Raw genomic sequence first — 13,234 nt, forward strand, 5'->3', positions numbered from 1 at the left:
ATGATGTCCCAACACATCCAGTATTTTATCAAAAGCACATACACATGAAGGTCAATGGGGGTACTACTCTAGAGATGTGATTATGTTTTCATGTTTTTGTGCTCAGTGTAGGCCAAGATTTATATGTTAGTGGATGATTTGGGTCAATACCAAGGTATTCAGTAGGTATAGAGTTTGTCATCTGCCAAAATCTTCTTCATTGTCTCTCATATACTTAGACCTTGTGGATTTAGTGAAACAATCATTTAGTTTTGGAAAGAGGGCGTGTTAAATAATGTTTTATTTCTGACATTTTGAAAGTAATAAATGTAGCTGGGAACTGTGCAGTTATTCTTTGAAAGATTTTTATTTAAAGTATTTAAGCAAATATTTTCAGATCCTGTAAGTCAGGGATGGGGAATGTGTGGCTTTTCAGAAGTTGGTCTGCAGTTCCCATCATCCCTCGCCATTGGCTGTGCTGACTGAGGCTGATGGGAAATGCAACCCAAGAACATCTGGAGGGCCACATGTTCCCCCTGCTTTAAATAGAACTCCTGGGTATATTTGTAAGAAAAATCGTCAACATTTTCAGATTCTTTTTTTCTCTTGTAGGTTTTGGCTCATCTTTTGGACATGGTTTTCTACAGTGATGAAAAAGAGAGAGTTATTCCACTTCTTGTAAATATAATGCACTATGTTGTGCCTTACCTTCGCAATCACAGGTACCTCTGCAATTGCATGTGCAACTTAACATAACTGTAATGCACAATTTCAGTGAGGCTACTATTAGAGTTTGGATACAGAACTCTGTACAGTCTTGGGCAGCTGGTTACACAGAAGAAGTGCTAATAAGTAATTGCCGTAGAAGACAGTGACGGTTGATTCTGCTGTTCAGGAATGACTGAGGTGTAGCAAGGGCTAGCGGGAGCTCTCCGCAAATGTTTCCTGCTATCCCATCTACTACTCCAACTTTCAGTCACAATATATTAAGGTCCTATATAGCATGGATTAAATCCTTGCTCCCCTAATGTTTTTGCCACCCCTTTGCTCCCCTAAATTAGATTTTCTGGAGTTGCCCCTGCTACTTTTACTGCCCGCTTCTTACACAAGTCGAAATGAATCCATACTAGTGTACCCGGTACAAAAATAAGTATCTGTGTACAACTCTGCTGTTTAAAATCAGTCCTTTGGGGCTTATTTGTGGGACAATTTGCATTTCACCAAACTAGATGCTTAAGGCTGGTATTACAGCCTATGAATGTTTATTTTAAACAATAGCTCTATACCTTCCACAGTTATAAAGTTCATGGATATTCCTTCATAATATAGTAACTCAGCCAGTTGCTTCCAGAAGCTTCACCATCCAAAAAACCCCAACAGTGCATTGCGGTGTAAATGTCCTGCAACACTTACCAGCGGCAGGAATTTTATCAGTGGCTGACAGGCTCTGCTGACCTAGCCAATGGTGTTCCGCACACCAATAGTGGCAAAAGCAATTTTGCATGCATTTAAACTTGGAGTTTTCAGACTATTTTTCACAGGAATGTTAAAACCCGGTATTTTGAATCATTTCAAATTGGGTTAATTTTTCTTCGCCCAGTGCCCACAATGCACCCAGTTACCGAGCCTGTGTCCAGCTATTGAGCAGTCTGAGTGGCTATCAGTACACAAGGAGAGCATGGAAGAAGGAAGCTTTTGACCTCTTTATGGACCCCAGTTTCTTTCAAATGGATGCTTCCTGTGTTAATCAGTAAGGCATTTTGTTGTTTGTGTTTGATATTAGTACCTGGCAAATAAATTAGACGTTTCTTGAAGACATAAACAAACAAAATTCTAGTGATCTACACTGTCCAGATGACCCAATATTCCCACTCAAGCATACATCTTCTTCTGGCTGTAACATCATAAGAGGTTTCCTCATAGACCCTTGGTCCACCTAGCTCTGGATTTTCTTCCCTGGCAAGCAGTGGCTCAGCAGGGTTTCAGACAAGGCTCTTTCTCCAGCCCTATCTGGATTGAACCTGGGACCTTCTGAGATGCTCTACCACAGCCTCCTTTGGTTTTGCTCATCATCTACCAAGCTCCTCCTCCACTTGGTAGAGCCAAAACAGACATAATTTTAAATGTCTGGCAGCTATGTCTTCTTTTCATTTTTACTCTACAGTACGCATAGGGCCCCTGATCTGAATCTTAAAAGCCTCCCTCTCCTCCACACTAGGATCCTGATCTGGACTGGAAGCCCTGCATGTTCTCTAGAGTAAAAATGAAAAAAGGTTTAACTACTAGACACACATTTAAAGTAATGTCTGTTTTGGTTCTTACAAATCTTGATTCTCCCAGTTTCCACAACTTGTGAGTCTCTCTCCCCCCACCCCCCACCGCCACATTCCCTTCCCTTCCCCTACTTGATTCCATATACCTTTTCTCCAGGCAGTGATTGGTAGCATGGATAGTGGGGTTGCAGATGCCGAGTCCAAGAGCAGGGTGTTTCGTAGAAAGTTCATTTGCTTACTCAGAGCTTCTCCAGCAGCCCTTATCAGACCTGAATCAAGCTTACGTTCTTGTGTCTCCCTGCCCACCTCCCCTCAGTCCATGGCTGCTGAAGCAGAAGCTTGGTTCTTAAGGCGTCAGTACCATTTGTATACTGCAGCCCCAACTTAGTGCTTTCCAGATGTGTTGGACTACAAATCCGATCACTCCCAGCCAGCATGGAAGTTGTAGCCTAATACATCTGTAGGGCACCAGGTTGGGGAAGGCTGCTATAGAGCAATATTTTATTCTGATATACAGGGCAGAATGGTGAAGGGGGTATCTCGTGCTCCCATTTTATTTATTTAAATGAAAGTAAAATACCATGTTTTTTTAAAATCACAATATCTTTCCCCTCTTTTTTTTTAGTTGGAGAGCAATTATGGATAATTTGATGACACATGACAAAACCACCTTCAGAGATTTGATGAGTGAGTCCCGGCTTTTACGCTGTGTGTAAGATCCATAGACACTTGCATGTTTGGAAATTTCTAATAATGTTAGCTAATAATGCATCATGGTTCAGCCCACGCCTCAGCTGTGACAGGAAGGAACGGCTGTGATGGCAACTTATGACATGGCTGCCTCCACTGGGAGAGGTAGCATAGGCAGGAGAACACCCTTCTGTGGATTGTGTCAGAACTTTATTTTGATTCCATTTTTTGCAAAATGGAACTGATGTTTTGACTCTTCCTTACTCTCCCCACCCTTTGCCATTTTATTGCTGGTATGCAAGATTCAGCTGCCCTGTAATCTGCAAAAGAGCATGTCTTAATACAGAAATACTTTATTGTACCCATTTAAAAATAATTAAACATCGCTACGCTAAAAATGTGTTCAGAGAAAGTGCCTCACCCTAGGGTATCATGGGGCAAGACTTTTTACCTGCAGTAATTGCTGAAGGACATATGGTGCCAGGTCTGTGCTACAAGATAACTGAGAAACGCACACAAATATTGCAGTTTCCCCTTAAATATGTGTTTCTTAAGTAGGATCCTTGCTGTGCAAATTGTATCCGGCATATGCGTGTAAAATGCAGACGAGAATCGGGGCATTCTGATTAGTGACTTCAATAACATACTTTAAATGATCTTTGAGCCAAGAAGTTTGTCTCCGCTAAAAGCATCTTCGCTGTTGCATTATTCCTTCTTCAGCACGTGTGGCTGTAGCTCAGAGCAGTTCACTCAATCTGTTTGCTAATCGGGATGTAGAGCTTGAGCAGCGTGCCATGCTCCTGAAGAGGCTTGCTTTTGCCATTTTTAGCAGTGAAGTGGACCAGTACCAGAAATACCTTCCAGATATACAAGGTGAATAAAAACATCAATTTCCTCCAGAAAAAGTATGGGTTGTATCCAGCTGTGTCTGTCCACCAGTGGAATGAACATTCTCCCCCCTGTATTCTCCTGCACGTGCTCCACATCTGATTGGGGGACCCTCCCGAGCAGGAGGAAGGGAGAGGAAGGGGATGCCTCTTCTTGCAACGTTGGGTGAAACCATGTGTGTCCTATAATGACATACTATCAGTGCTTTGTAGGCCATGGCCTAATGCAGTTTGCAGTTAGACACACTTTTGTACCCAGCAGAACAAAGTAGACAATATCCTGTTAACTGAGTCTAGATTTTACCACTGACTTTGTTACTGTTATGTCTCTTGTAACAACACGCTATGGGTTGGATCCAAATTCAGTCATACTTGGAGAAGACCAATTGATATCAGTGGGACTTCATTTAGTCAGGCCCCATTGATTTCAGTGGGTCTGTTCTAAGTATGACTAAGTCTGGATCCTAGAACCCTGTGTTCTTGAAAAACTGGCGCCACTCTAATATGCATTCCACATGCGGGATTTGTGTGCATGTTTGCATATGTGTATACACACACACACACACACAAGATTAGTTTAGATTGTCTAAACTGAATTAGTCAATTAATTGACTAAAACCCATATGATTAATCAAAGAATTCTTCTCTCAGGTTTTATCCCTACTAATCAGCAGAGTTTTGAGCTGACAGGTCCTTGTTGACTTTTATGTTTCAGAAAGGCTGGTAGAAAGTCTCCGTCTACCGCAAGTGCCCACGCTTCACTCCCAAGTGTTCCTGTTTTTCCGGGTTTTGCTTTTGAGAATGTCTCCACAGCACCTTACCTCGCTTTGGCCTACCATGATCACAGAACTGGTGAGTTTCCATTGACAGTCATAATTTGGAGCGCAGGGTAACTTTTTTAAACAGAGGTAATAATTTCCAAATAACTATATAAGCTGCTCCATCAAAGATGTTAACTGTAGCAGGCTCTGAATAAGTTGCATGAGGACTATATTGCACAGAATGGATCACATGTTTCCCAGCACACACTTCTGTGTGATGGATTAGATCTATTTAAGTCATAGAAAATGTTTTTTTCTGTTGCAAATGCTGTTGCTACTTGCTTAACTTTCATCCCAATTAAGATTTCACAGCCTTGTGCGAGCTTCCTTCCGTCCTTTGCTCTAGTTTACATTGCACTCCATTTCTGTGTGATCCTAAAAGCTTGAGGGCAGGCTTTTGTTTCAAGAGATTGCTTGGATGCTGAATCTAGTGTTCCTCACGCAGGAAGAACTCTTAGTCCCTATATCTCACTTGCCCCTACCTTCATCGTCATTTTTTAAAAAAACAAAAGCTTAGAAGAAGAAAAAAGCACAATTAGAATTAAGCACAGATTAATTTAATGAACACACAGTTCTGCCCATTGTTAGTTGCAGGTGTACCTCTTGGTGATTTAATAAAATTAAGCAGAGGGATATTTATTTCTGTTTACAAGAACAGCAAGAGTGGTTTTGAGCAGTCTTTATATATGGGGTAGTTCAGTCCTCTTGTGCAACTCAGCTTGAGTATTCTCATGGTAATAAGTTCCGAAATCTGTGTCGTCTGCCTCTGATCTTAACTGATGACATGAAGTCTGGAGAGAGAGGTGGGGGGAAGGGGTTTCCTATCCAGATCAATTTTTGGAAGAATGGCCCTATCTGGGCATCTGTGTCAAAAAACAACAACAACCCCCAAACACAAGCTTTACATTGTGTGCTCTCCTTTTTACTGACTTGCCTTCCCAAAGATGGGTTAAGACAACTTGCAGATTCTTATGCTGAACAAGAAACACTGTGTTTATAAATAGCATAGTACAGCATACTGTAAGGAGTATATCAATATAATTTGAGGCCTTAGCAGTACATAAAGTGCCTCATAGGTCTTGCCTCACAAGCAAAATCTCTTGGTCTAGGTGTGGGCACTTAGTTTGGGTTCTTGGAAGTTTCTAGACTGGCTGATGATTGCTGTGGGAGAATCTGTCTTCTTTCTCTGGATGGGCACTCCTGAAACCCTTCCATATAGAATGATAGTGCATTTTACTGTAACTTTACTATTTACTGTTACTGTAACTTTTTATATTTTGTGTTTTACACTGGTCTGATATCACTTGACGTGGAGTGGTTTATAGATTATATGCATATAATGAATAAATTGTGTGTTGAGGCGGGGTGCTGCTGCTGCCCGTGTGCTGTGGCACATGCATAAGGATATAACTGCACGCTCGAGGCTACTTGCATTAATCTTTCCCACCTAATCAGCCAGGAGAGAGGGTGGGCAATAATTTGATGGGGAAGACCCAGGTGATCTCTCCCCCCCCCCCCCAGTATGATTGTGCATCATTCACCTATGTGCTGCCGCTGCATGGAATAACTTCCACAAAAGCAGTTCTCACGCTGCTGACCTATAGGTCAGTTTATGATGAATGTTTGTAAACTGTGGCACTTTGACCTTCAGGTCCAGGTATTTTTACTAATGGAACAGGAACTCACAGCTGATGAAGATATCTCAAGGTAAAGTCAGCTTCTGTTTGCTTTTTCATCTAATTGCATAGTAGCTGAAATGCCAGTGGTTGGTATTCTGATTTATTTTATATTAGCATTATTTTATACTACTCATTTAGAAGAAACTTTTTCCGTCTGACTATGAAAAGAGGAACATGCTCTGTGCTAATAATAAACAACAGTAAGCAAATTATTCATTTCACTTAATGGAACATCTTATAATCATGCCATCCGTTCTTACAAACATCTAGTTGCTCAGACAAGACTCTGCATGGTAAAAGTAACGCACCAAAATAATTACCAAAAGCAAGTAAATTGGGATGTAGTTATTAAGATTGTGGCTGACAGGTGATGGCACTTACAAAAGGAAAAGCACATAATATTTCATACCTCCTTTTCTGGCTGTCTTGACACAGTTATGTGGATTGTGTGCAGGTCTCTTATTGCTGATTCACTGCCACGTTGAATGTTTGAGGCTCAGCAGTGAGCATTCTCTTTGTCAGAGCTCGCTTAGTCTGTGCACCTATCAGGATTTGTTCTTGCTTCTCTACACCCTTGGCTTTCTCTCTCAGCAGACAATTACTGCAGCCAACCCCTCCACCCACCCGCCCATTCTAATCACATAGTTTGTGTGAAAGTGAAGTAGAACCACAAAGGTTCAAACTGATTTTAAAAAAGAAAAACAGGGGAGAGAAGACAAGTTACAGGAAAATTGGAGAGAGAGAGAGTGTAAGTGTGGGGGGGGGCGGGGAAGAGCAAAGGTTACTGCTCCTTTTCCTCACTTCTCTCCCTGCTCAATTGCTCAGAGTGCAAGTGAACAGTAGCAAGGCTAGGAGGGTCCTGGGACTGGCAGCAGGCCGCCTATTAGGACATGGGCCTTGGCAGGTGTCCCACAATGCTGACCCCTGATGCTGGCCCTGCTTGCCAAACTACGTCCATCCTTATGACAGCTGTGGGCAGTTCTGGGATGTGTTGAAACACCGTTTTGTATGGTATGCCAAAAATGGTGATGTAAAGTTATCACTACAGTTCACGCTAAATTATTTTTTAAAATTGTAAATACAGTATGGAGTTACTAACTAGAACCTGCTTAATATAGTTGTTTATGTAGTGTTCTCCAAAAGGTAATATAAAATAGTTCTCCTGTAGTAAAAGCTTTAAACTAATGGACAACTTCTCCAAGTTATCAACACAGATTTGCAAAATGCAGATATAACTGATGAATAACCTGTAAATTCAGTTTATTTGAATTGTAGGACCTCAGGCCCATCGGTTGCTGGTCTGGAGACCACTTACACAGGAGGCAATGGATTCTCCACATCCTACAACAGCCAGAGATGGCTAAACCTTTATTTATCAGCTTGTAAATTCCTGGATTTAGCCTTGGCCTTGCCCTCTGAAAATCTTCCACAGTTTCAGATGTAAGTAAATTGGTCTGGCTAAAATCCAAATGTGCAGTAGATACACCTGGTTGTATTGAGACTGATGCTGCTCTTTAGGGAGCATTCCTTTTTGGAGTCCAGGCGGGTGCGCTTTATGGCCTCCTAATTGTCTCCTCTTGTTTGTGTTATAGCAAGACTAACATGGCATAGGGAGGCACAGCTCCCCATAGGAGAAATGCCCCTCATCTGATGCTGGCAATTTGTAATGATATCTATAGGTGGGTTCCAATAGAACAGATAACATGAAATAGTTCTTAACGCAGGAATTCAGATGTTGTCATGAGTTTTAACTTGGATGGCTTTAAAAATGGGATTAGACAAATTCATGGAGGATAAGGCTATTGATGGCTACTAGTCATGATGGCTATATGCTGCCTCCGTTATCAGAGGCAGTATGCCTCTGTACACCAGTTCCTGGGGAACATGGGTGGGGATGCTGCTGTTGCACTCATGTCCTACTTGTGGCTGGTTGGCCACTGTGTGAACAGAATGCTGGCCTAGTTAGACATTTAGTCTGATCGAGCACGGCTCTTATGTTCTTAGGTACAGCAGGGGATATACTTGAGCCATACGTTTACTTATTGTGCCATCAGTCTTCATAGGTTTTACCAGTTGGCAAAATATGCAAAAAGAAACCAAGGAAGAAAAAATAAAGCAAAGATTGCTTTTAAAAATGTTCATAAAAGTGGCTTCTTCTAAAATACTAAAATGTTATTCCTTACTAGAGATGAGATATAGATCATGTTTTTTTCTTTCCATGTTAATGTCATGCATATTTAGGCAACTTAAAAGACGTACCTGGATATTTACATGGATATGGATATTATCAGGAAAGCAGGAACTGGTGTTCTTACCAAAGCTAGCGTGCTAGGTACGCAAAAGAAGTTTCCGTGGTGACTTTGCTCAACTTTTCTTTAACAGGTATCGGTGGGCCTTTATTCCAGAAGCTTCAGATGATTCAGGGTTGGAGGTGCGAAGACAAGGCACACACCAAAGGGAATTCAAACCATATGTGGTGCGGCTAGCAAAATTGCTTCGTAAAAAAGCAAAGGTATTTAATTTTTTTGCCTTTTTTCAGATATTATAACTTAGGTGTGTAATCTCTGCTACTCACATTTCTACAGAAAATTGTGTTAAACGATGCATACTTTGACCCTAATCCAACAGGAGGAAATGTGTGTGCAAATGGATGCTCTATGTGTTTTTTCCCCAAGGCTGAAATGTTCCGTTAGGTTGAACTCCATTACCACCAATAATTTTTTAGGGGAGTGGGGATAGAGAGGTGGGCTAGATTCAGTCCTTAAGATAACTTGATCAGCTGCACGCATATAGTTCGAATGTCTCAAACAGATTTTTCAGCCCTCAAAAATGCACTTACAGCATCGGTTTATATGCATGTTTCCCTGTTGGATCAGGATGTTTAAAGTAAGGTTTCTACCAAGGCTATAAAGCCAAGGCTGTGCAGTTTGGGAGGGGTGACTGTAGGGAGCCAGGTGTGGTGTTTTTAGCAGTGCATCTATTCCTTTTTATATTGCTGCCTTGAGGAAGTCTGTTTTTGCCCACCCTTGGTGCTTCATGACCAAAGCTTCTAAGATGGGTGGGGACTCTTTTTTTCAATCCAAGAGCCAAGTTCCAATCCGGTAAAGGTTTCAGGGGCTGCATTCCATTGGTGAGCAAACTGGGTGGGGCCAAAGGCAGAGTAGGCAGCGCCAATATGCGATTCTTACTGGTTTTAAACCTACTCGGAAATAAGCAGAACAATCATTTAGCAGCATTTCCAAGCAGCATTGCAAATGCCAGACCTTTGCAAGTCTACTTAGAAGTAAGCATGAGCAGCATGCCTACCTCGAAGTAAGCAGGACAAGCCTTGGAAGCAAGGTCCTGATCGAATCAGTCAGTAGCTTCCTCCCCGGGCCCTGCCCTCTCTGGCAGGGAAAAGCTCTTATCTCTGATCAGCAGCTGATCACAGATGAGAGCTTTTCCTTGCCTGGGGGAGGGGGCAAGATGCGGGAAAGAAGTTGGTGGGCTGGACAGGGAGTCCCCATGGGCCAGAGGTTCCCCATGCCTGCTCCAAGATAAACCAAGCAACAGAGTTTACATGAAACAACTTCTACAGTCTCCATTGGAATAATTTGGACTCTGTCAAGAGCTTGAACTGAGGTCTGTTGGATAAAATGGGGCTTAAGAACTGACCGAGTACATTCAAGATTGAAGACAAAAACACCAGTGTTTCAGTTGAAATATACAATTTACCTACAAGATGCCTCATCGTGCTTCTTGGGTGCTAACGGCTACCAGCAGTTTGATGGGTTGTTATACTTTGGTGACCAGAGAAAGCGTGCTAAACCCAGTGTCTTAATCGGGAGATCTCCTGACAAAATATTGCACTGCTTGGCCTTGCTATTTGCCCTTGTATTTGCAGAAAAATCCAGAGGAGGACAGCTCAGGGAAGACCTTAAATTGGGAACCTGGTCACTTACTCCTGACCATCTGTGCTGTCCGCAGCATGGAGCAGCTTCTGCCTTTCTTCAGCATCCTGAGCCAAGTCTTTAACAGCAAAGTCACCAGCAGGAGCATCGGACATTCAGGAAGCCCCATGCTTTACCCAACCTCTTTCCCCAACAAAGACATCAAAATGGAGAACCAAAAGACATTTGCAAGCAAAGTGAGACAAAAGATTGAGGAGATGGTCGAGAAGGACTTTCTAGAAGGGGTTATGAAGACATGAGGTGTAAATGGCAAAATGTTTATCTTATGTAACATTAACTTCCAGTGAAACCACTCCATCCTTCCAGAGTGTATAGTTTCCTTTTTCATACTTTGTATGTAATGTATACTTCAGGATGTATTTAATTTAAATACCTGTAAATAAGTTCTGGATGTGGCCTGAATCAAGTCTAAATATCACTGGCTCATATTGATTATGGTGCCTAATATTTATGGTACATTTTGTTTTTTGTCATCTTGAGGTCTGTCTGAGAAAATCTACAATACAAGTTGCACATTTTTTTCTAGTTGTGTTTTGTTTTTCTGTCTAAATGCCTATGCAACATTTTACAGGGGAATGCTTTTCTAACCATGTGATGGCTAAGCAGTGTGGAAAAAATTTAAGTAACACAACGAATGAAGAATTCTTCATCTCTATTAGAGCAGCTTAGAGCCTTCTGCTTACATTAAATCAGCACTGCTCTCAAAATCGATGAGCCAGACATTACTCCTCTGTCGCCATTTCTGCCATAGCAACTAGCTTTTGCCCATTTTCAAGCAGGAGCCTGCCTTTGGTGGGCATATCGGTGCAGTGGGGATCACATGTGTGTGATCTGGATGTTATGCCTGTACATAATTCATAGCATATAGCAAACACCTTTCCACTTGTTCTTGTAAATCCAACACTGCTCTTAATGTGGCTCAAAGCTGTGTGCTTTGTAGCTTGGACGCTGATGGAATTCTGTAAGCAACGTTGAGATTTACTATAGTAGTAGCTCTGGTTTGCTCAGTCGAACAGGAAGGATACGTATAAGCCATTGCACTGGTTGGCCACAATTTTAAGAGAGCACTGGTGGTTTCTCCTACACAGTAAGCCATTAGCAGAGGTGAAGTTTATGCCCTGCTGGTGCACATCTGGGCAGAGTGGAAAGCAACATGGAAGGTGCAACGACTTTCTTGTTCCCTCTCATAGCTTGATATGGTTATTGGGGAAGGGAGGACAGAAAGTGGAACCTATGAACCACTATTGGAAGCCTGAGTAGATCGTGCCCATTAAATTCATAGAGAAGGTAGTCTCATGAATACAAGTGGAAGGGGCATAGTCATGTTTCCTCCTGAGGGGGAAGATAGGTTTGGTCACATAAAAGCAAACTGCGTTAACCTATTGCTAGATGATGGTGATGACTGGGCCTCCCCCTTGGTGTGTATAGCATGTGGGAGTTTGTCAAAAAGTCTAACAAGTGGCTCTTTGTAGCTAACAGTGCAAGGATCCAATGAGGGTTGCAACACCTGCAAAGCTGCCTTGTGAAAACACACAGGGAAGATTATATAATAAAACTCAAGACTGAACAAGGTGTATTTGATAGCAGGTGATGGCCAAATAGGAGATGCAGCTGTCCATCTGTCATATCCTCCTCACCCATCCCAGGCAAAACCACTGAAACCACCACCACGTTTACTGCCGGAATCTCCATCACAGCATCCTCTCCCTGTGAGAAACACTCTGGTCTGTGCTCTCACAGGGCCCCATGGTGCAGGAGAATGTTCTGTCACCTTCCTCCACCACAGAGCTGCCCATACCCAGTTCTGCATCCATAGAACTACCGGCTGCTGCCACAAAGGGACAAGGAGCTCTGCCAGGTTATGTAGTTCATGCACAGGTTCCTTTCCTGATTACAGACATACAGGAAGGCTAGCACCTTGCTCACATGGACATCCTGAACCTGTTGTGACAATACCCAAGTATGGGCTGCACTTTTGCAGACTGGAACAGTAAAATAGGGTAGAAATAAATGAAGGGAAAATAAAAAGGGAATCAACAAAATGAAAATAAGATTATGTATCCTAAAAGGTGAAATTACAGGCATAAAAGGGCAATTTTACGCTGTTTAGGTTCTGGTCCACCCCATTGGACATGTGGCCACTGCTTGTCCAACATCAGAAGTGGCCCTCAACCCAAAGAAACATGCCCACTCCCTGTGCCAGAGGGTAGGTCAGAGGCTTCTTTGCCAGAGAAAGAACAAATGATGACGCCTTCCAAACATAGCAAGGAGGAACATCCCCCTTTCTCCCACTATCAGAGAGGACGTAGCAGTGGTCCAGTGAGAGCTTCCAAGCCATGAACACAAGGTGGTTTATCACAGCTGCACTCTTGAAGAAAACAAAAGCAAGCCTTGTATGCGTGTCACAGTTTAATTTTACCTGAAAAATATTCAAAGTTCAAAATAGCAGTGACCCAATCCAACACAAATGACAGTAAGCAGCAACCCACTTTAAAACCCACTTTTAATGGGGATTCTTTCTTTTCAATGATCAAAAGCTGGTTGTGAGTTTCAGCTAGTAAAGATTTATTTGGCAAAGGTAAAGAAATAAGAAAAACACGGAGGGGTGAATCTAAGGTTCGGTTTGAAGAATGGCGTTTCATGAAGCAAGAGCCTGGGGTTGTTCTCCAAGTCCCCCTGCTAAATGGTAGACAGCCAGGCTGACTTCATGTGCAAGCTTATCTGCGTTCTCCTGCAGATGAGAAGAGGAAAAGCCCAAAATAAGTGAACACTCAGTCATGCCAATTAAGGCAAATAATCCTAAAAGACTACATAGTGCAAAGAATTCTTTCGTCAACAGTACCCAGAAGCCACACGTGCCTGCAGTGAATATTTCATTTTTAAAGTATACCTTCCTATGTTAGTTAATGGAGTTGAGCGCTGCTTGTATTAATACGGTTCCTTCTGGCTCTAACA

General features: G+C 42.3%; 2 protein-coding genes across 16 annotated transcripts in view; one reads left to right on the forward strand and one right to left on the reverse strand.

Annotated features, from left to right (window-relative positions):
* DOP1A (DOP1 leucine zipper like protein A) overlaps positions 1-13,234 on the forward strand; it is a 90,516-nt gene that overhangs the window by 62,335 nt on the left and 14,947 nt on the right. For 6 of the 7 annotated variants that reach the window (XM_084826998.1, XM_084826996.1, XM_084826995.1 and 3 more), the window contains 9 exons: positions 592-701; positions 1,580-1,729; positions 2,878-2,939; positions 3,663-3,815; positions 4,545-4,681; positions 6,302-6,357; positions 7,605-7,769; positions 8,712-8,841; positions 10,213-10,806. In XM_084826998.1, coding sequence (XP_084683124.1) covers positions 592-701; positions 1,580-1,729; positions 2,878-2,939; positions 3,663-3,815; positions 4,545-4,681; positions 6,302-6,357; positions 7,605-7,769; positions 8,712-8,841; positions 10,213-10,518 — 1,269 coding nt within the window. In that variant the 3' untranslated portion in view covers positions 10,519-10,806. Of the gene's footprint in view, positions 1-591; positions 702-1,579; positions 1,730-2,877; positions 2,940-3,662; positions 3,816-4,544; positions 4,682-6,301; positions 6,358-7,604; positions 7,770-8,711; positions 8,842-10,212; positions 10,807-13,234 lie in introns of those variants that run through there. The other variant, XM_084827000.1, reaches the window with a different exon arrangement.
* PGM3 (phosphoglucomutase 3) overlaps positions 12,669-13,234 on the reverse strand; it is a 30,971-nt gene continuing 30,405 nt past the window's right edge. For all 9 annotated transcript variants that reach the window (XM_084827003.1, XM_084827002.1, XM_084827010.1 and 6 more), the window contains one exon: positions 12,669-13,010. In XM_084827003.1, coding sequence (XP_084683129.1) covers positions 12,918-13,010 — 93 coding nt within the window. In that variant the 3' untranslated portion in view covers positions 12,669-12,917. The remainder of the gene's footprint in view (positions 13,011-13,234) is intronic.

This window comes from Heloderma suspectum, chromosome 1, assembly GCF_057233095.1.
Source record: "Heloderma suspectum isolate Gila_16-S chromosome 1, 16-S_ref, whole genome shotgun sequence".
Classification (NCBI taxonomy): domain Eukaryota; kingdom Metazoa; phylum Chordata; class Lepidosauria; order Squamata; family Helodermatidae; genus Heloderma; species Heloderma suspectum.